Here is a 24,793-nt window from a genome sequence, read left to right on the forward strand (position 1 = left end):
TTAAATTCATGTTATTCTTTCTCATAAGTGTTATTTATATACTTGTTTTATCCTCCTTATAGAGTGTTGTTTTCTAAAGGAGAGGATATAAACTTAATTTGAATACAGAAATATCATGCTTACTTATACTAGCCAATTATTAAGTACTTGTTGAAATCATTCCACAAATGTGACTATTTGAATATTGTAGAAATATGTATATAACTGTAATGTAAAAATATTATTAGAACTCTCTGCAAACAAAATTTGTTTCCAATAATCAGGTGGCAAGTATCTTTATACCCCCAAAAAAGAGTTAAACTGGCTAATGCATGAAGAAAGTAAAGGGTTTATTCATAGATAAATCCTAGTCTCTGATAGAGCTATGAAAAGATACGAGGTCTTTTCATTTTACACAGAGCCCTCTATATGCATGCAGACTGCTGCAATCATTCATTAAGTAGATTCAGTCTCTCATTTTCCTTAAATCATCACTGATTTGAGCTTACTGTTTTCTCAATTTAGCCCTAAGAAAATTATGGCCAGTTATTCATTCTCTAATGAACCTAAAAGTGAACTATATTTCGTTGCTTGTAGGATGGTATGGGAAATCTGAGAGTCACCAAGAAGGGAATCCGACTTGAAGGTATATCTGAGTTTCTACTTCCATTGTATGTGAAAGAAATTCATTCCCGAAAGGTATGTGACATTGGCTTTGGCTTAATGTAAAAGATAATTTAGAGGTTATGTTTTAGCTTGAAATAGGAGGCCAGAACCCCCTTATCTCTTCAGTATGTATTTAGTGTCCTGAAGTTAAAGATTTATTTGAAGAAATGAAAACAAGGAAACAATTGAAAAACCAGTGGAGAAGGTTAGTTTGAAACAGACAAATTAGAGAACCATTTCTGAATTAAACTGCAGTGTTGCTTTTGTTAGTCTATAAATTTGCCTCTATTTTCACTAGAAGTTAAAAATACAACATCATGGTAATTTCAAAAGGGGCATTTGATACATCATGGGTAATTTTTGCAGGAAACATTGACTTGAATAAATGACTTTATTTCAATATATTATAGATCTTTTCAGCTCAAATGAACGTGCATTTTCTAAAAAGAAAAGATGAGGAAAAGTCTTACTATAGAAATTAAAGTTATTTCTGGATGAACAGTATTTAAAACAAGCACGAATATTTATCCTTTCAAATGTGTGGGTGTGTGTATGTGTGCCTTATGAGTATTTTATCACTTACCAGCATGCTAAAAATCAAGATTATAGTTTAGCCGTTATACATTTTGGCTTTTGTGTGTTACTTTTCAGAAAGTATTATTGGATACCAAAAAATATAACTAGAAACTATTAGGCATATGTGTGTAAGTGCGAAAATCCCGTAAGACAGGAAAAAAACGGAAAGCTTGTTATTATATAAAATGTGGAAAGATTATTAACCTTACTTCATAAATATGAAAGTCTATTTTAGACTAGAATCATCTTTAAATATTACCAATGTAATATAATAGCAAAGGGGTTGCATAGTAAGCCATAATTTACTCATTTCCTTCAAAGTTATTTTTTTTTCCTTTAAATCTCATAGTGAAAACAGAACAGAGGATTATTTTTCATAAAACTTCCAATTAGGTGAATTATATTAACGTTAAGTTTATTTTGTTATTATATACAAACCTTGAGAGCTTCACACATGCACCGTATTGACTGCTATTCTCAGTACTAGAAATTTATCACTGAGATCACCTTACCTGCTGGATTTGGGGCAGGTGAATAATACCATAGACACATGTATGAACACCTGACCTTACTATAAAAACTGCTTAAATTTAAAAGATACAAGTTGTGTCTTTGTTTTCTTATTTTTTTTTTTTTATGAACGCTGAAAAAAATAGTGGGCATACCTAAGTTAGCACCTTCCCTCCTACTGGAAGTCACCGCCACTCACAGTTATTTACTGTTTTTTTTCTTGTGTTCGGTACTATTCAACAACTTAGTATTTGAAGAAATGAAAACTTATACATGGAAACCAAGAAATTACTGAACACAGAAAAGTGAGAATAATCATAGGCAGGAACTTCTTTGAAAATGATCCCATTGATAAGTCCAGGGACAGCAAAGATTGATCCTTGAAGCCATTTAGATCAATTCAGAGTGGCTGCCCGGGAATCCAACTTAACAGAAGGATCGGTAAGCCCTTTGCCAACAGGCAGGTCATAGTATTTATCTTCCCAGTTGAAACATTTTTGAGAGTATAACAACACCTGTGCACCAAGATTCTCCTGGGAAACTGGATCTGTGTTTACTCCCTCAGTGGACCAAATAAGAAAGGGTCCACTGATGTGATAGCTTCGAAATGGGAGGTGGTGGCAATCAGGCTTCCTGACCTTTATCCCTGGGGAATTTTGCAACCTCAAGTTCATAAGCCTTTCCAAATCTTACTGTGCTGATTGAAACCTCTGTGCCCCCTTTCACATCCCAGACATGTTGTTTGTCCTCCTGTCCCCCCTCTTCTCCATCTTCCAGTGAAGGCAAAAGCCAGCACAGCACACACAGGTAGGAGCTTGGGCCGTCAACAGACAGGAGGCCTGGTGTTGGCAGAAAAAATAGAGACTCATTTCCTCTTTGAACATTTCTCTACACGTGCACCATAAAAATAAATATTTAAAATGAAGAGAAAATATATATCTTTCATCAGCAGTTCCCACGTTAGGATTCTCTTGCCCATGAACGTAGGCAGTGCTTTGTTCTCTGCCATAAAGCCCACTTACTGTTTTAAAAAGCCAGCCAGTTTCTCTGAGGCTGAGTTTTCTCATTAATACAGTGAGTTTCATAGCAATGTATCAAAATACTTCTTCGGTTAAGAAAGAATGCACAAATTCCAGTAATACTAGTAAGAATGAGATCTTTATAAACTCTATTATACATTTCAGGATTTGCACACACTTTTGTGTATTTGAATGTTTTTCTGATAATATATCAAAGTCCCTGTAGGTCTAAGTTAAGGAAATCTATTAAATTCAAAAGGTACTTATAAGGATTCAATTGATATGAGAAAAATACTATACACTATACTCTATTATATGTATCAATTTTAATTTGTATGAATTTTTTCCCTGCAATTTTGATTTGCACCTGTTTGTGTGTGTGTTTTCCTGCATTAATGGCAGTGGGTCCCTTTCTTTATATTTGATTAGTATGCCACTCTGAAATAAAGAATTTTCTTATTTAAAGTAACTTTCTAAGTATGTAGGTGTTTAATCCCATGCTATTACAGAGATTTTTATCAGTCAAAAAAACTCAGTTGCCCACAGACACACACGTCTAGTCTCCTAAAATAGTAAACCATGGGCTGTTTCTACTCCAAGTTAATTTGTCTCCTTCTCCCACCAGTATAGATAGATATTTGAAGTTTACTGTTATAAATCACAGTTTACTCTCTTCTTCATGCTTTTAAAAAATCAGCCTTTTTTGAGTGGTTCATCATTATCAGTACACAGAAAAACACATTACATTCTGTGTTTGAGATATCTTAGAATTCACTGCATATTTCAGAATTAGCAACATTATTTTCAGGGAGTAAGTACTTACCTAACATTTGTGAAGTTACATATGTAGTTTTTCAGATAGGCAAAGTACAAAGGATATGGGTTTTGAGGTTACCTTACCATAAATGATAACGATGATAGTAAGGTTTTGAGTCAAACTTCAATGCACGTGATTTAACATTAGGTCAGAATCTTTTAACTATCAGGAAATTAGGGCAAATAATCACCAGGTTCTTTCAAAAAAATGTAAGTAGAGCATATTTCCCAAGGTTTTATAAGTCCAGAGAACTAAGGTGATTAAATTATCTGCACTTCAGGGATGATTGCCCCCAAATTTTGCATCATTCAATTCTCTAGAACTTTTTGTGTTACCGTGCCTCATCTAATAGTCACTGAACAGTTATCTTGTTAATTTTTTTTTTCCTGTTCAAGGATCCTTAATTAAGCAGTACCTTACCATTGACCCCTATCCCAGCATCCTTCATGATGGACTGATAATTGTGCTGGGGAAACTGCTACCAGATAATTCCAATTCCAGTAATTCTACAGCAAAGCAAAGTTAAAATTTGAGCCCTTGGGACCTCTGTTTTAGACGGGCTGGGAGTAGGCTATGCTCTCCCCTTCATGTACAGTCTTTTCACTTGGCTTCAAAACCTTGATGCTCAGTTCTTGGTGCAGTTTTTGGTCTTGTGTGTTCAATTATTCTTTATAGAGTCCAGACAGAAAGCAATGGGGCCAGGCAAATACAGAAAACCTCTTTCCTGTTTACACAACATGGTGATCTCCTGACCCTGTATCTTTCAGGTACCTTGGTAAACCTCCTCTCTACAAACAAATTCATACAAATAGAAATCTTCAGACTTCTGTAACCATTTTATTATTATCATTTTTATCTTTATCATTTTACGTGTTTGAGTGTTTATTATTTTACTATAACATCTTCAAGTTAAAAACACATATCATTCCGAAATCTTTACACTCAGAAAAAAAAAAACTATTAACATATGATAAGCATTACCAAATTATATAAATACACATCTGCACCAATAAAAGGGTAAATATAGAGGCATGAACATGCTATTTATAATTAATATATACACGATTTAATAGAAGAAAAATATGAAATAAATGGGAAAGAATTGCTAAGCTTAAATATTTCTTCACAAGAGTATCTTTAAAAAAATTGTCTTTATGGTTAAGAATAAAAGACTATGAATATCATTAAGAAGCTGGATGCATTAGCTCCACGTTTTAATCTCAGACAGTGTTCATTAACTCCCTGCCGTGCAATCTGAGGTGATTAGCTCCTCTCCAATTTGTCCTTACCCCTCTTCATTTTCATTTTTTTTTTGATAATTATATTATTTTAACTTTGTCACAGTTCATAATATTTACATTCTGTTCTGCAACTTTAATTGTGTTGGCACATTGGTCTTAATTCTACAGATAGATGGCTGCAGTATTAACCACCAACTCCTTTTGTTACGGCGTCTTCATGACTGAGTTCATTATTCTAATCATTCCCTCCTTACTTATATTTCATTGCTAATGAGTTTTGTTTGTTAATCTTTGAAATATTTCATGCTGAAGGTGCCTGACTATTGTCTTTATCTCTTCTGGGAATATTATTAATGGTTCATCCCTTCTTCTCCTGTTAACTAATTGCTCTATTAAATTCCACCACTGAGTATTGCCAGAAAAAGTCCGAAGGCAGCCTAGTATGGATGTTTCTCCTGCTGATGACATCAATGTTCTGCCTGAACACATTCTGCCAATACATTTTTGCCATTTTATTTGAGGGAAATGTTGTCTATCATATCACTCAGTATCTTTCATTTTTATTTGTTCAGGTCTTCACTGCAGAGAAAGCAACCGTTCTTATGTTGGATCATCTTTGTCGTCCACAGCTATCATCGTTTCTCGAATTACTTTTAAACTCTTTATTTTTCCTCTGCATGCAAGTAACTTGTCATCATCTACAGTTTTTCTTCCATGTCATTGGTTGATTTTCCTCCATATGAATTTTGCCCTTGCTCTCTCTAATTCTTTTCTTTTATGTATAAGGGAGGAGGTTGTTCTGATTCTCAGACTTTTCCGTAGATGCATAGTCTCCTTGTAAATCATATTAGGTTATTTTTATTGTCTTTGAGCTATGGTTTTACTAAAATTAAAAATTTATAATTCTAAAACTTAAAGCACTTGCCTGACCTAGTTTGAGTGATCTCCAACGAGTCACAATTTGAAACAAGGAATCACAGTCTAGTTACTTTGTTTCCCCAGTGAGATAGTCGGTGGGAAAGGGAAGATAGTTGGGGACTCCTTTCCCTGCCTGAGGTTCTACTAAATCACAGGCCAACCATATGTGGACTATTTTAATTCCATGGGTCTTAGTGGTCCTTTCTGCCTCTGCAGAATTCTTCCAGTGGTATATAAATTCTTGGTAGACTTTTTTAGTACAATCCACATTACCACCCTCTTTTCTTCTATCCACACCGGTTTATTTAGGTTAGACTTCTCTGAAATATATTAACACTCCTTGTTTTCTTCTGGGGATATAGACGAAAGTTGGAGAGGGATAGCTGTTACAAGCTGCTATGAAATAATCTTTTTATTCTCCTGGCTTCCACTTTTTCAAGTTTATGGCATATGCTTACATCAATAAATTGTTGGCTTTTCCAAGAAAAAAAGTGATTAAAAAAAATAACTGTAGTTTAACTTGTTAACTAGTGAAGGAGAGAAGTTTTTGAAAACTTTTGTATTTTGATGTATAGTATTAGGTAAGATCTTTCCTTCCCTCCCTCCTTCCTACCCTTCTTTCTCTCCCCCTAACCATGGCCATAGCCCCTAATACTAGAATGTAGTCTATTTTCCATCGCTGATCTGAAAATATGACTTTTCTTATACACTACATTCTTAAACATAGATTTATTTCTGGTCTGTCAGTTCTGTTCTATTGACATACTTGACTAAAATCAAACTTTAAGAAACATTTTTTTTATAACTGTGAGAGCAGTTCTTTTTTATTGCTCTTTTTCAAAAGTTTTTGCCTATTGTGCATTTTCTGTTCCAAATGAACTTAATAATCAGCTGTCAAGTTTCATAAAAATTCCTGTTGAGAACTTAATTATGGTTAATTTAATTTGTGGGAAATTGACATCTTTATAGTTTTGAGTTATCCTATCTAGGAACATGGCTTCTCTTTTGATTTTTTTTTTCAAAAACGTACCTTGTAGTGCTTAGGAACATTTCTTAATATTCCTTTTTATATTAGCATTACAGATTTGTTGTCAATCATATTATGGTTCTTATTGCACACAGGAGTGCCTTCTCCAGTTGCTTTTCTCATTGGCATCTGTGTGTATGTAAAAAAGCTGTTCTTTTGGTATGGATATATTCTGGCCATTTTCTTGAAATCTTATTATTTCTATTATATTTAAAATCATTCTTCTGGTCATTTAGACAATGATTTTTAATAATAACAGCTAACATTCAGCTTATACTACCGTTCTAGAATCAAATTCCTGGTTTCAAATTCTGGCTCTGTTGATTAGCAGTTGTGACTAAATTACCTTATTTGACTTCTCTGTGCCTTATTTTTATCATAGGTAATATAAAGTTCATAGTAGACCCTAATATTTTTATTATTAAACTAATAGTAGTATCCAACCCAAGGAATATTATTATTTTTGATGAAATTCAAACATTATATTAAATGCTTTGCACTTTGTAGCTCATTCAGTCCTTACTATGTGATATGTATTATCATCAAAGACTGTATTTTGAAAGTACAGTTTAAGGATTTGCTGGAACACTATAAATAGGATGTGAGAATAAGAGATGATCTAATATGATATTAGTTTTTTTTTTTTTTTTTTTTTGTTCTGAGTAGTTGCTATTAACCAATTGGGGGAAAGTAGGGAATCAGGGAAGATTGTGAGCACATTTTTGAAACTGTTAATTTGCCTATTAGAAGGACATGGATTTCAGGTTAAACAGGTAGATCCATGAGTCTAGATTTCATGTTAGAGGTGCAGGCTAGAGATATAAATTAGAGACATTGTCTGTCTGTCTGTCTATCTATATATTTATCTGATCTCAATACATGAGATTAGACAAGAATATCAAGTAAGTGGGTGTAAAATAGAAAACATGAGGAAGTTTACTGAATGAATCCTTGAGTATCCAAATTTGAATAGTTTGGAAGAAGTGTAAGAATCAAACACGAATTAAGAAGGAAAGTAGATTGAGGTGGGAGGAAAACCAAAAGAGTGTGGTATCCTAGAAGCAGAAAGAAGAAAGTGTTTCCAGGTTGATAGAGAATTGTTTCTGATAGGCCAAGTAACATGAAGATTGAAAATTTATCCTTCCATTATTAGTTTGATTATACTCTAGTCAGAAATAGTTTTTAGCACATTTGAATATATCTATTAATAGGAGTTTTATTTTTAAATTTAATGTATTGATTGAATTTCATGAAAAGGTATCCAAATATCAAAGTATTTTATTCCTGGGATAATCTTTTTTTGTTCATGAGATAGCATTTTTTTTAATAAACAATTCTGAACATTAAATTTGCACTTTACAAAGTGTTTTTGCTCATATTACCTTACTTAATTCATACTGCTATCCACGAGGGGCTACTGTCTTTATTTGCAAATGGCAATCCAGCTGCCTTAAATTTTGCAACTTAAGTCTTAATACTCTGACTAGAATCCCAATCTTCCTATCTTGATTCGCTGCTTTTAACAATTCATCAGACTCTCCAAATTAATCCTTTTAACATATTCTCCAGGAAACCCATGTTTCTATTTATGTGTGTGGAGTGCTAGTTTGGACGCATAGAAGAAAGTATGGGGATGCTTTGAGCATAGTGGAGAGTGGACCTTGCTTAGGGATGAGAAAAAAAAATAATAATACCATGATAGGAAATCTTCATTAAACCAGGAGACAGTGTGAAAGTGCTGAATATATAAATGTAGGTGAAATTAGCTGTCCAGGGGTAATATTCCTTGGACTAAAAAGCAAAACAACAAAACAAAACAAAACTATAGGGAAACCCCAGAAGAGTTCTACTTACTGTGTGGTTTTTGTTGTTTGTTTTTTTTTCTAAAGATGGTGATTGTCCTCTCACTCGTATGGTCTCTAAAACACCGCAGAAGCCTTACAGAGAAATAAAGATTCTCCCATCGCTTCGTATTTAATCAGCTGCCTTTTCAAACAAATATGTAAACAAGTTACCTGTAGTTTCTCTTCACCAACACACACACACACACACATACACACACACAGCCCTATCTTTACTACTTTCCAAGAAAATATGTGAGATAATGAAATAGCAAACCTAGAACAAAAGAGAAACACCTGTTAGCTAAGGTTGCTGTTATTACCGTATCAAATTTTTATCTTTTTTACAATCTGTTGCAGAGAACCTGGAGCAGGGTTATATTAAACATAGAGTAAAATTAAGGTGCTAATAAGTATTACACATCTTTTAATGCCTCACAGTAGTCTGATATAACAATATGAGTCAGTGTTAGGAACTACCTGCCTGAAGGAGAACAAATAATTAAGCTATTCATCTTGAATAGCTCCTGCTACCAATTATTAAGTCCCTTCCATAAGCTAACTGCTATGTGAAGGGCCTGGTATGCATTCTTATCCGATTCTAACAGCAGTTCAAATGAAGGAGACATTATTACATTCATTTTACAGATGAGAAAAAGCATGCAGCTCAAAGAAGTTATATAACTTACCTGAGTATCACAAAAAGTTGGGGGCACAGATCAAATCCGGGTCTGCCATATACTTATAACCCATGCCCTTAACTGCTGTGGAATCTCTACATCAGGGAGTGGAACAAGCAAAGTCTTGACAGAAAGAAGGTGAAGGAGATTTCTTCAGAATTCTATTATTATTATTACTGTTCTCTGAAACATTCCATACTTTCTACAAAGGATTATTTTTTTTTCTAAAATCCTTGCTATGCATTTTGTTTTTAAATAGGTACTTAGGCCTTTTAAGAATTTTTCTTGCATGAGATAGAAAACAGACCCTTGTTATAGCGAATGCCACTCTCTCGTGAATGGAATTTTAATCACACATCCGTATCATTGCATATAATGGAGCTAAAGGAAATTATTCTCCAGCTAGTAGATTACTTCATTACCCCAAACTTGTATATCTACCTGAGTGTGTGGGTGCACTGTTGGTATGCAGGATCATTGCAATCATGATGAAGTGAGAGATTCTCTGAAAATGTCCAAAGTTCTGGGAGCAGACTACAGAGAATATATTAGCAACGCATGCATTAGCTCAGTGTTTTACAAACTTCTTTGAATATGAGCCACAGGAAGAAAGATATTATACATTGTAGCATGAGATACACTCTGATTTTTTTCCTAATTAATATATTCTAGCAAGGCCATTCTCTTTTAACTTCAACTGAATTAATACATTAATATTAATTATAATTTTAATTAATTAATTAAATAAAATTAATAGAGTTATATATTATAATCATTAAATAGTGATGTAAATTATTAATATGTAATATGTATATTTGTTGCAACCCACTACATTGATTCAATGGCCATGTCATGTGTGTGACTTAAAAACCACTGTCCTGGCTATTAGCTACTCAAATAGTATGGTCAATGAATTTTTGGCAAGGTATTTTTTCTTTTCTCTCAAGTGTCTCAGATGTAATGGATTCGGCAGTGGGGAATATGTAACACTTTATCTGAATTTCAAAGGACAATATATACAAGGTGTGAATACCATGAAAGCAACAACCATGTGTTTTGACCACTTCCTCCAGCTGCGCCTGGTAGATTAAATGTCCAGGGAAATTTTAAACTTTTCATTAGTATATGTGCATACAAAAAATACACACATCTCAGTGAATATGTTATTGAGAGAACGAATGGTTTGTGTATTCCAAAAATATACGTTAAAACCACTCAAAAGGATGTTGCTCTGTCACATTAGATAAATGGAATAGGTAACCATATTACTCCTAATATTCTGTATTTGTTCCACAAGTTTTTAACCAATACAAACACATATGGTGAATTAGATCCTAGAATTGCCATAGATAGCATAAGAAATAGTAGTCATATTAACTTATAAAGAGACAAAGTAGGTCTTGCTTGCATTCACTAAAAAGAATTAAAGAGAACAGAAGATCTAGTTTTGAATTTTCAGAGCTTTATGGGTTTATTATGATCCTGTCTGTACTTGAGCGACAAAATGATCTGCCTTATGTTTCTTATGAATGGGTTGTTGCTTGATTATATTGTTTTTCTTAGTTTACAGAATATTTCTTTTTTCTTCAGTGCTTTGTCCTTAGAAGTCAGGCCTGGGAACTGAGTTTTGGAAAAATCTTAGGGACACTATTTTCTTTTCACTTGAATTTGGGTCTTGCACACTAGATAAGTATCCATAGATCGAGCTCATATGCCTCCATATGAAAGAATTTCATCTGGGATTTAAAGAATGATTGGGACTTGAATTTCAAATTGCATAATTTTTATGAGCAAGAAAATAATTTTTAAAAACCATTGTTTAAAATACAGTAAATAGGACAGCTCGGTTTGATAAGAGAGTCAACGGTCTCAAACCCAGGCAGGCATAGACTAAGGGTGTTCCAAGACTTTGCAGGAGGTACCAAGACATGGATATCTGTTTCCAGACTCTCAAGTTTCCAGTACACTCTTTTGTAAATTTCATCTGCCTGAGAATGATGCTGTAGTTGCTACTTCTCTTTTTCTCACTTCTCTACCATCTACCACTTTTTTTCTTATTTTGCAAAAGGTAAAGACTGTCATCAATCTTTTTTTTTTTTTTTTACATTTTTAAAAACATTGTTGATTACGTAAGAAATTTAAAGTAGGGGATAAGTGACTGGTTAAACAACAATGAAGGAGTTTGAGGATACATTGCACATGAAGTACAAGTTTAAAGTTGATAGCTGATAGATAGATAGATAGATAGATAGAGCCGATAAATAAATGTAAAAGATATAGAGACTGGAAAGTGTCGGTGGCTACGTAAGAACTGTTGAAAGGGCAGTGTATGCATTAACTCATGGCAAAAAACCTCTCTCTCTTTAGAGTTAATCAAAAATAGGTTAGTTATGATGAGACAATATTGATATATTTGAAATGACACATCAAACATTTTTCTGATAGAAAGTAAAACTAGTTTTACTGATGATTTAGGTTATATGGCAGATGTGTTCTATCATTTAGATGAGTTCAGTGTACAGTTCTATAAAATTGGAGCATTCCACAAAATACATTTAAAATATATATACAATAGGTAGTGTCAGATAGTTTGTCCCCTGTAAATATTAAATTGTACATACCAAAACTGTTTTAAATATTAGCTTAATGTTTGAATGGATATATTTTTAAAAGATATTTTAGGGAGATGAGTAAGCAAAAAATATTTGGAGGATAAAGACATCAAGGAGCAGAGAAACATTGATTTGGAATGCAGCTTAGGCTTTACACATTCAGGGTTGGAAGGCAAAGAAATTTGAAATTTATCCTTAAGGCACTGATACTCTAAACCGTGTATGTTATCTTCCTTTTCCTTAGTATACTATATTTCAAATTAATAAAATTCATTTCTTAAAAATAATAAACAGATTTTATTAACTGAAAAAGATCTTCATTCTTACCCATTATTTTGGATTGCTGTATTTTAACGCGTTGGGCATTCGTTTAATAATTCTAAGACATAGAATGTTAGAAATTTTATTAAAAGGCATTATACTGAACCACAGATATATTTTTAAATATATTTATATATATTCAGCATCTTTTTTTAGTGTTTATTTATTTATTTTTGAGAGAGAGAGAGAGAGAAAGAGAGAGAGAGAGAATCCCAAGCAGGCTCCGTGCTGTCAGTACAGAGCCCCACACATGGCTCAGTCTCACAAACCGTGAGACCATGACTTGAGCTGAAATCAAAAGTCAGAAGACGTTCAACTGGCTGAGCCACCCATGCACCCCAGAAGTGTTCTGTACTTTAATACTAAAATCCATTACTCTTAATTATTACAAATTACAGTATGTGTATTTACTCAATTGATGGTTTAGAAATGATTTTAGATAGAAGATTGTTTCTTCAAATGAAATCTTGCACAAAACAAAAGCAATATAAAGCAAATGGATATGGAGATCTGGCTCAGCCTGATAGGAATCTGTTGGACTTCTGTTACTCCTTGAAAAACAGTGGTTTTTCCAAACATTATACCTTGAAAAACGCTGGTTTTGACCAATATTTTTAGTGTCATCCTACACTGTTCTCATTGTATACTGAGGAAAGCTATCAAAATAAAATCCAATTTTAAATACCATATATAACTACCTTTCTGTCCATATTTTATCATAGTATGCTTCACTGTATGCTTCATCACTGTAAAGACTCATAATTTATTATAGTCACGATTTTGCTTTTTCAGATATTTCTTCCTCACTTCTCTGATTTTCCTTTGATTTGCATTAATAAAATAATTGAAAAATTTAGAGTATAATCTCTATTTGTTAATGTTCCATCTCCATAGCAATTGAAATCTTTTGAAGTAAAAACAACCTCCTATAAACCAGAACCTGCTTTAAATAGCACCTGTGTGACAAAATAAGTAATATTTATCACAAATTTATCAACATCAATACCAATACCAAGATCTTGAAATTTCCAGAGATTAATAAAAGAAAGAACAAATTATGTCCGATGTAATTGTGGTTTTATTAATTTTATTAATGCTAAATGTAACGTTTTTATTACAACAAATCCATATGTTGCCCTTGATCATCCTGCTTTTAGAAATTTAAATTTATATCCTGAAACTTCACAAATTTGTTGATTGATTCCAACAGTTTTTTGGTTGACTCTTTAAGGTATATATATGTGTATATGTATGTATGTATATATATATATATATATATGTATATATATATATATACACACACATATATATGGCTTCAACCCTTGTTCTATGTCCTATGTCCACTTATGTCTATAAGATTTCTGTAGGGTGTTGTATGGAAACCAATTTGACAATAAACTTCATATATTGAAAAAAATAAAAAAAATTAAAAAAAAAAGATTTCTGTAGATTTCCAGTGGACTTAGGTCCTCTGGCTCCAATTCAACATTTGGTGACTATTTTGGTTTATTTTCCCCCTATATCATAGGAGAGTTCTTCTGTCATAACATTTGCACAAATTTGGATTTCTGTCATTTCCTGGATTAATCCTTTAAAACAAACAGATATAGGAGCACCTAGGTAGCTCAGTCATTTAAGTGTCTGACTTTGGCTCAGGTCACGATCTCATGGTTTCTGGGTTCAAGCCCCTCATTAGGCTCTGTGCTGACAGCTCAGAGCCTAGAGGCTGCTTCAAATTCTGCGTCTCCCTCTCTCTCTGCCCCTCCCCCACTCGCACTCTGCCTCTCTCTGTCAAAAATAATAAATAAACATTAAAATATTAAAAATAAATAAAATGAACAGATGTAGTCACACACTATTTTTTTAATTTTTAATGATCTCACAAAAGTTTTACAGAGTTGGAGTCTTACATTTTGATATGCAATATGGTAAAATGCTTTTATATAATAAAAAGTGTATGTCATATTATTGTATGGTCACATTTAACATTGTTTTGCTTTAATCTGTTTATATAATAACAAGCATTTTATTTAATCTGTTTATATAATAACAAGCATTTCTCTTGCCTTCCCTTTCAAGTACAATGAAAAAATTCTATGTAAATATATGTTTATGTATTTTTGATAAAAAAAGGAAAACATGATGGAAAAATGGTCACTAATTTGTTAATAAAATTTACATTAGATAACTAAATGAAACATGGGAATAGATTATACATTATTTAATTTAGACACTTCTGTGTTTTTAAGTTATTAAACAAGCATATATATCTGGTCCAAATTTTGAACTCATTTCAAGGCCCTAATTTTCAGGACCCCAGAGAATATTGTAATTTCCTCTGTTTTGTGTTTAGTTAAAAACCTAGAGGAAAGAGGTTTTTTTGCTAAAAAAAAAAAAAAAAAAAGAAAAGAAAAGGCTAGGTCAACCTACATAATTCAGGAAGGAGAAAAAGAGTGGAGAGAGGGAGAAAAAAAACTGGAAAGTACTAGAGGCATTTGTCAGATTCTATAAACATGGATCGGGCAAAAAAATAATTATATATTCAGATTCTTTTCATAGATTTTGAGATATGCAAATTAAGGTTTTGAAGTGTTAAAATTTACTTTGTGCTGTGAACTGTTTCTTTGACCCTGACACCACTCTAAGGCTGAATTACATGGTTCTAGTCTTTAACCAGGTCACAAAAGTACTAATTTAGAAATTTAAATGACTGGAAAATAAGGAAGGAGACAATAAGAGGAATAGTTAATTAAATGTCACAGCTCTTGTATGCCCTATATTCAGTGTCATGCCTACCTATGCACTAGTTATTAGTTGAGTAAAAGTTATTGTAGCAGTATTTTTTCTGATGAAATATGTAGGTTAAGTTCATTTACTCTATCTTTTTCTTAGTAGTTCCCTTTAATAACCTTAGATGTAATTAGTAATTGTCTGCCGTTGCATCTCTTGCTAGGAAGTATTTGGGAAGTGAATTAGATTCTTAATTTTTTTATTATATTTAATTTTATCATGAAGTAAGAAAGGAAGAATTTAACATAATTTAATCAAATGTCTGCATGTCTTGCTCTTTTATCTTTTTAAGATCAGTGCTGATGTAACACCACGACCTTTGTGCCCTCTTCATCTATCTATGATTTACAATCAGCATTTCATGCTGCATGTCACTCAGTTTACTACAGTTTCATCATACTGGCTTCTTCTTTTGATCATGAAAATCTAAATCAGGGAAAGGAAGTCAAAATATTCTTGATTATGACAGATAACAGAGTTTATCAGAGAGAACGTGGGAAAGAATCCAATATAGCCAAAGGCTTTTGCAGAGAAAGTAATTCTAAACTTTCCAAGTGCTCTACATTTTATTTGGAATAATGTTTAATTAGCTGAATAGTGAATCAGACATCTAACCTTTTATGTCATTTCAAAAATCTTTAAATTAACGGACAGGTATATGGTTTTAATAAGGAAGACTATAAACTATTATTTTTGGCTAATTAAGAATTTTATGGGGCACCTGGGTGGCTCAGTCGGTTAAGCACCTGACTCTTGGTTTCAGCTCAGGTCATGATCTCATGGTTCGTGAGTTCAAGCCCCACATCGGGCTCCACTCTGACAGCATGGAGCCTGCCTGGGATTCTCTCTCTCTCTCTCCCTCTCTCTCTCTGCCCCTCCTCTGCTCTCTCTGTCTCTCAAAATAAATAAACTAAAAAAAAAAAGAATTTTATGTCATACTATTATATTGTCACATTTAACATTGTTTTGCTTTAATCATGTTGTTTTCTAGATGTTTTTGTTGTTTTGATAGTTATGAAAAATAGTTGCGTAAAAGCAATATGTGAAGACTGATTCAGATAGCTTTTGCTAAACAAAAACAAAGACAAAAACCAAAAAATAGTTTTGCCCAAAACAATACCTTAAAACTGTAAGCATTCATTATTCCTCTCAAATCTGTGCATAGCCCGGTGGTTTTTCTAGTTTGTACTAACTGTCCTGGGACTAAAAAATCTAGAATGTCCTCATAGGCATGTCTCAGTTGGCTATGATGGCTGAGATGACATTACATATGGTCTCTCATCCTGTAGGTTACTCCCAGCTTGAACACATGATAATACAATGGTTCCCAGCAGCAAAAGAAGGCAAATCCCCATGTGCAAATGCATCTCAAGCCTCTGCTTATGGTCAGTTTGTCCATGCCTCAATAGCCAGTACAAGTCACAAGATTGAGCCCAAATGCAATGATGAAATTGACTCTATTTCCTGATGGTAAAACAGTAAAGTCAGTTTACAAATGGCATACCAATGGGAAGACTTTATGGCCACTCTGTAAGATACTATAGAGGCTATCATTATTTCTGGTCTTAATAATTTTATAGCACTTTTTTTTTCATTTTGTAGTTTATCAATATAATTTTCTATGAAAGGTACTTATACGTTTGTTTTAAAAGTAAAATTTTAAATTACACTTAATAGAATGAATATTTTCACTTAAAGTCAGGTGAGATTCCTAGATTTTTGCTATTCTATGTTTATGACAGAGCTTTGAATGGTCTTTGAAGATACGGAATACCTGCTTATCAAATTGTTTTAGAAATCTTGGTTTTGGGACATTGAATCTTTTCTGCAATTTTAAAATAAGCAATATAAATATTAGAATTATTGCATATCATGATCATATCAACAAATGTAATTTATGTGACATTACTATGAGTTTTAAGGCATCATGCTAATAATTACACATCTCTTTGAATTTATGTGATTATGTTGTGCTTAGGATAGTAATATTAGTAGATTAGTTGTTGACATTGATTGTCCTATGAAGATTTATAGCTTGGCTTTATAGTATATTAAAATAAACACTAGCAAATATAAGATATATGTCAATCTATTTGACCTAGAATCTTTACATAATAAAGCACACTAAGCTAGGATACATTATTATAATGCTTTGGATGTGCTATTTGTCTCAATACTTGATTTAAATGAATATTATAGATTTTGATGCAATTACCATAGTCTATCTTTCCTAACTGTTATTAATTGATAATTTTACTAAGACTACAAAACTATAAACTTGGTTCTCTTTTATTTTCTTTATCAAGCCATGTCTTACTGCCATAGTACAACCAAATTATATCTATAATTAATGTGAAAATAGGTTTGCTATTTCCAGACTTACAATTGAATGGCTACAATTTCCTTTTCTTATTGAAGTATAATTGAGATACAACATTAGTTAGTTTCAGGTATATGACATAATGATCTGACATTTGTATACATTGTGAAATGATTACCACTTTATGTATATTTATCATCTACCCATCATACAAAGTTACAATTTTTGTTCTGTGATAAGGACTTTTAAGATTTACTCTGTTAGCACTTTCAAATTTTCAATACAGTATTATTGACTAGAGTCCCCATGATATAAATCCCCAGGATTTATTTATTTTATAACTGGAAGTTTGTCCTTTTTGATCTCCTTCACCCATTTTGTCCAGCCCCTCAAACCTCCTCTCCTCTTATAACCACAAATCTGTTCCCTGTAAATATGAGTTTTGTTTGATTTATTCACTTGCTTTATTTTTTAGATTCCAGATATAAGTGAAATTATTAGTAGAAGGAAGGAAATGATAACGAGCAGGTAAAAATAAATGCAATAGAGACCCAAAAGACAAAAGAAGAGATCAATGAAGTGGAGAGTTGGTTCTTTGAAAATATTATTGAAATTAACATACCTGTAGCTAGACACACTTAGAAAAAAAAGAGAAGGTGCTCAATTAAATAAAATTAGAAATTAAAGAAAAGTTACAACTGATAATAAAAAATACAATAGATTGTGAGGTACAACTATAAACAATTATGTACCAGCAAATTGCACAACCTGGAAGAATTGGATAAATTCCTAAAATAATCTTCTAAGACTGAGTCATGAAGAAATAGAAAATCTGAATAGAGTAATTTCTAATAACGTTAAATCACTGATTAAAAAAATCCCAACAAACAAAAGTATAGGACAGGGTTTACTAACTGTCTTCCTCAAACTCTTCAAAAAATTGAATAAAAAGAACATTTACAAAGTCATTTCAATGGGCCAATATTACCCTAATATTAAAACTAGACAAGGGCAATACACACACACATACAAATACACATACACACACATACCCAAATACCGGCCAGTATCACTGATGAACATAGATTTGAGATAGCAAAATCCTCAATATCAACAAACCAAATTTGGCAATACATTAAAAGGATCATACACGATCAAGTGGGATTTATTTCAGGAATGCCAAGATGGTTCAATATCCACAAGTCCGTGTGATACACACATTAACAAAATAAAAGATAAAAAACACGATCATCTCAGTAGGTGCAGAGAAAAAGCATTTGACAAAATTTAACATCCATTTATAATAAAAACTCTTGTTAAAGTGGATTTAAATGGGACATACTTCAACATAATAAAGATTGTATATGACAAGCCCACAACTAACATACTCAACAGCAAAAAACTGAAAGTTTTTCCCTGAAGATTGGTAACAAGACAAGGATACCCATTCTTACCACTTTTATTCACCATAGTAGTAGAAGTCCCAAGCAGAGCAGCTAGGAAGGGAAAAGAAATAAGATATTCATATTGGTAGGAAGTAAAACTGTTACTAACTGCAGATGACATGTTTTTTCTATAAAGAAAATCCTAAAGACTTCACCAAAAAACTGCTAGAACTAATAAATGAACTCAGTAAAGTTGTAAGGTACAAAATCAATATACAAAAGCTGTTGCATTTTAATATAACAAAGTGAAGTATCAGAGAAATTAAGAAACTTTCCTTTGCAATTACATCAAAAACAATAAAATACCTAGGGGTAAATTTAACTAAGGAGGTCACAGACTGGTACACTGAAAACTATAAGGCATTGATGAAAGGAATTGAAGAAGACACAGATAAATGGAAAGATATTTCATACTCATAGATTGGAAGAATTAATATTATTAAAATGTCCATATTACCCAAAGCAATATACAGATTCATTGAAATTACTTTCAAAATTCTAATGACAGTTTTCACATAAATAGAGCGTACAATTTTCATTTTGGCCACTTTTTCAGGCAGTACAATAAATCCCCCCAAAAAGGGGAATGCTTTACAATAGCGATGGGGTGTAAAGCCATATAATTATATGTGCTTTTTAGTTTTTTTTTCTGATATAAAAATGCCCTCATATTTTTATTTGATACTGTGACATCATTTTTAGATGACTTTATATTTTTATTATTCCTTTCCCACATACGTAAAGCCATGTTAAATGTATAGCAGAATAAAAAAAAAAAAAACTATAGCAGATGATATGAATTATCACTTTCTTTATAGTGTTTCAGAGAAATAAATTGGGAAGAGAATAAATGATATTTGGAGTGTGTTTGGCCAACTAAGGGGACAATTTCCCTCTAACCTCTGTAGATATAATGCACCTCCATTTATTATTCTAATAATAAAAACTAAAAGTCTGACATTATTGTAATTCCAAAAAAGGATTGAGTTAATAATGAACATAAAGCATACTTTATTTTCGAATGCAAAATATTATATTGATTGATATTTTGCTGCTTAATGTAATTGGTTATCAGTTATTTCCACTGACAATCCAGAAGACTCTGATGTTTCAGTCTGTCATTGTTGATGTGTTATGCTTCATTGGAAGTTTTTTCGAGTGATTCAGTTGTAACAAAAATATACATTTGGAGTATATAATTTTAATTTGACACTTCTACGAATCCACTGACTCATTGCTCATTGAAGCAATGTTTGATTTTCTGTAGAAGTATTTAAATAAGAGGACTTGTGGCTTATGAACATCCACCGTGTGTGTGTGTGTGTGTGTGTGTGTGTGTGTGTGTGTGTGTGCGTGCGCGCATGTGCATCCGTGCACACGCAATACTGGCTTTTAAATAAATCCATGTCCTTTACATTTAGAACTTCTAATCTTGATATTTATTTTTTATAAGATAAGTGAAAATTTTTATTTTTAAAGTAGCTCTGTCTTCTGTATTTATGCTATTTGTCTCATTTTTTAGCTAGGGTTAGTTTTCCTTATATAACATTTCTTATTACGATTTTGCTTTTCGGATAATTTGAAAATACATTTCAGTCAATTATTCCTTGTAGAAACTGGTTCCAAAATATATTTGGAAATTTTAAATAGATTTGGTTTACTTTATATTTAAGGTGTTTTATTTCCAAAAGTATCTCAGACCAAAGTGTCCATTGAATTTCTCCATTGGTTAATGGCCTTGAGGGTATTGTAAGATGATAGACAAAGGGGTGTACTAGACAGAGGGATAGCTTGAGCTGGCAGAGAAAAAAGTGAAAACATGGCTGAAACAAGAAAGAAGGTTTGGGGTCATGTTAAATGTCTCCCTGAACTTGAATCAAGAATTTAGATATTTTTTTTTTAATTTTTTTTCAACGTTTTTTTTATTTTTGGGACAGAGAGAGACAGAGAATGAACGGGGGAGGGGCAGAGAGAGAGGGAGACACAGAATCGGAAACAGGCTCCAGGCTCCGAGCCATCAGCCCAGAGCCTGACGCGGGGCTCGAACTCACGGACCGCGAGATCGTGACCTGGCTGAAGTCGGACGCTTAACCGACTGCGCCACCCAGGCGCCCCAAGAATTTAGATTTTATTGACTAAAAAATAGAGAGCCACTAAATGCTTTTCAAGCACATAGGTGACTTAGGATTTTATTTAAGAATAGGATTTCGGTAGTTATATACAGAATGAATTTGATGCAGGGGGAAATAGTAAGGGAAAATATTTGTTACAAAAAATAGCATTCATGGGGTCCCTGGGTGGCTCGGTTGGTTAAGCATCTGACTCTTGATTTGGGCTCACATTACGATCTCACAATTCACGATAGAGCCCTGTGACATGTCGGCTCTGTGCTGACAGCATGGAGCCTGCCTAGGATTCTGTCTCTCCCTCTCCCTCTCTGCCCTTCCCCCACTCATAGTCACACACATACACTCTCTCTTTCTCTGTAAAATCAATAAACATTTTTTATAAATAGCATTAGTTTGGGATAGGTGAAGCTTCAGTTCCCAGAGAGACATTTTGATAGAAATATTCAGCAGGCCTTCGGCAAACAGAAGCTCAGTGAAACGTAAAGTGGGAGGGACAGATGAAGAAGCCAGCGTGTGGGGAGAGGTCAAGCTCTTTTAAGTAAATGGCGATTGAATGACGTTGGAGAGAGACAGAAACACCTGATATAGATCAGAAATTTGAGAATGAGGTTTTTGTCAGAAGAGAAAGATGCCCCTATGGGACAGTGGTTAAAGAAGTAGGGCAGTTAAAGTATGAAATAAATAAACAAAATATAATTTCTTTTCAATGTGCATAGCAGAAGCTTCTCTGAAAAAGTACCAGGCGGGTAAAATATACCTGGTTTGATAAATAGAAAAGCTAACTACCTATTATAAGGGTAATCTGGATCAGTAAGTTCCTGTATTCAATCAATACAAGAAATATTCAAAATACCTGACTCAGTATGTTTACAGAAGTGTTTACATTTCATGTCAGAAGATACGTTATTTTTTCATTTTGGGTGAAGTTATATAAAACACTTTCTAAGTTTTAAGAGCTGGATTTAACTTAAAAAGTTTAAAAAAACAGTTATTAAGATAGTGTAATAGATTCTGTCTTCACTCACATTTTGGTCCAATTACAGTGATGTATATTCCTTTAAGTTGTAATCTTAGAGAAAGAAGACATTTTAAAGCCATAAATTCACTTTCTGTACTTCCTTGATGCTATGTGTGTGTGTGTGTGTGTGTGTGTGTGTGTGTGTGTACCTGTGTCTGAAAAATCATCTTTGTAAATCAGTGACTTCTTTTAATTAGTACTTAGAAAGAAGTTGACATATATCTCTAAACAATTGGGGGAAACATCAATGAGCTCTGAATGAAAGGCAGCCTTTGAGAAGAGGAATTTGAAAATGTTCAAACAGCTACATAATGATCATTTTCATCTGAATATACTCAGTTCATGCTTTGAGTTTAAAACTCTGTTTTCTAAAGGAGAAAGATGAACAACAACAAAAAAAGTGATAACTTAAAAACTATGTGCAAACATGGTTTGCGTGTTAATTATAACATGGTAATTAAATAAATATTAAAACTTTTCCCAAGACTTTTAAGTTATTCATCTCAAAGTATTTTTACTTTTCTAACAGTCAGTCATATTACAGTGGATGGAGAGTGGCATCCAATAAAAGACAGTTGTTTCAAATAGAATTGTCCTCATTTTGAAGGAGCTAAAATTGAAACACTAAGAAATAATCTCTTTCTCTCTAGATTCCATATTAAACCTCTTTAGGAAGTCTAAATTCTATTCTTTTGGTAAAAGGCTTCTAATGAATTCGTTGTAGTGTGTTCTAGAAGGTATCAAATTAAAAATAAGACAAGGGTGAATTTTAGTGTAAACAGGCAACATTTTATAGTTAACTCCAGAAGAGGAGTTATTAGACATTTTAAAAGTTGTCTTTGTGACGTTTGAATCCTTCTTCAGGTAGAAATTGTAATACAAATTTCCACAATCCTGTCCTTTCTTCTATCAGAAAGCATGAGTCAGCTCCATGCAGGAGAGTAGCCCTAAAGAAAGATGCACATAGACTCTTCCAGTTGAAATAATATGTACCTTGGAGGGGGGTGTGGTATACATAGATATCCACAAGGTAATTGAAGGTGTAAAACCAGATAAACTACACATAATGTTTGAGCATATAGTAAATGTTCATTAAATGGATGATGATGATAATGCAGGGTTATCGAGCACAGTGGTCAAGAAGGATTTCTTGAGACGAGTGCAAAAAGGTGTCTTTATTACAGCACAGGGACAAGAACCGTGGGCGCACAGAGCTGCCCTGTGATTGGGAGGAGTGACTGATTATATAGGGTTTTCTGACCTATGACGGTGAAAGTGACATTAAGGCTCCAGGAAATTGAGTCTATAGATTCTTGGAGGTCTGGCTATTATTAAGATTATGTTTGACTTGTAAATCTTTACGATACTTACAAACTATGGCAGAGTTTCACATCCTGCATGACTGCCATTTTTATCAGTTGACCATTTGTTTTGCCCTGACTTTCTTCTCAGACAGTCACAGTGCCTGAGGAGTGTTATACATATTCCACCTTAAAGGGAGGGGTTTGCCCACAGATGCCTTTTGCGCTGTCATCCGTGGTGAAGAGAACGATGATTTCCTTGAATATCTAAGTTGATTCACTCATCAACAGTGGGGCAGAGACTTGCTGACTGTTCCCTTCCCTGGTTCAGCCCTGGCTGCTTTTTCACTATACTTCCGCTGCTGAACATTCTCTTTCGGATCCATGTGGTTCTGATGTCCTTTAAGATTCATGTGGTAAGGGGCGCCTGGGTGGCTCAGTCGTTAAGTGTCTGAATTTGGCTCAGGTCACGATCTCACGGTTTCTTGGTTCGAGCCCAGCATGGGGCTCTGTGCTGACAGCTCAGAGCCTGGAGCCTGTTTCGGAATCTGTGTCTCCCTCTCTCTGCCCCTCCCCCACTGGTGCTCTGTCTCTCTTGCAAAAATAAACTTCAAAAAATAAAAAAAAAAGATTTGTGTGGTGAAACTGTTGCCATTTTTGGCAGATTCTGTGTCTGTGGGGTCCAACACCCCTCGTCTCATTCCACTCTGCAGTTAGAGTTCACAGTTGCCACAAAGGATCTCTCATTTTTTCCTACGTTACTCTTTTCTTTTTTGTCCCAATTTGCCTCTGCAGCAGTGCTGGAGAAGTAAATATTTCAGTGACCAAATATACTAACGTTCTTTTAACAGAGTCCTTTCTTCTTAGAACTTTTTTATTTTATTTTATTTTTTTTTTTCAGAAGTAAGCTTGTTTCCTTGTTTTACAAAAAAGTTAGCTTGGTTAGTTGCTTTTGGGTGATTAGTCAAAGAGACCAAGCCCCATATCCTCATCAGACCCCTCTGACTCTCCTTTGCTTCAGACTTGGCTGGGACCTCAGCAGCCACAGGAGCAAGAGTGGTGGGGGAAGCTATCGGGGCAGCAATATTGTAAGGAGTGTTTTGCTGTTCTTAAACTTGAAAAAATGATTATGGTGTCGTACCGTAAGCTGTAAGCTGAAATACCAGAGTCTTGAGAGGTGTGGACCTTGTAATCTAAATCCAAGGGCTGTTACAAAATTGATGTGGGGCCTAACTAGGATTTGTTTGTTTTGGTGTTCTGCTATCAGTGTGAGCTGGTAATGAGGCAGTGCAACATTTTAATTAATGATCTGGCTTAATTAAGTGTTCGATATCTATTTAAAATCCTCTCAAGGGGTGGAGATACATAGAAAGTGGGAAAATGCTTAATTATAATTCTCTTAGAAAAATTTCTACTTCTCAGATCAATAAATTCCCTATAATTTCAGCATACTTGCAGAAGTTAATGAACTTCCCTAGCTCATGGACCTTTGTCAATTTGCATTAACCAGTTTGAAGATTTTATATAGATGGGAGAATTATTGAAACACATTATTTTGTATTTTTAAGATTGGGCCATTCTTT

General features: G+C 33.5%; 1 protein-coding gene across 5 annotated transcripts in view; it reads left to right on the top strand.

The window, feature by feature from the left end:
• Positions 1-24,793, top strand: part of SGCZ (sarcoglycan zeta) — a 1,075,859-nt gene that overhangs the window by 869,421 nt on the left and 181,645 nt on the right. For 4 of the 5 annotated variants that reach the window (XM_019466762.2, XM_053900917.1, XM_053900918.1 and 1 more), the window contains exon 3: positions 577-678. The exons of the other annotated variant lie outside the window; for it this stretch is intronic. In XM_019466762.2, the coding sequence (XP_019322307.2) occupies positions 577-678 (102 nt within the window). The remainder of the gene's footprint in view (positions 1-576; positions 679-24,793) is intronic. 5 annotated transcript variants of the gene reach the window in all.

This window comes from Panthera pardus, unplaced genomic scaffold (assembly GCF_024362965.1).
Source record: "Panthera pardus isolate Hobbes unplaced genomic scaffold, ASM2436296v1 HiC_scaffold_13, whole genome shotgun sequence".
NCBI lineage: Eukaryota > Metazoa > Chordata > Mammalia > Carnivora > Felidae > Panthera > Panthera pardus.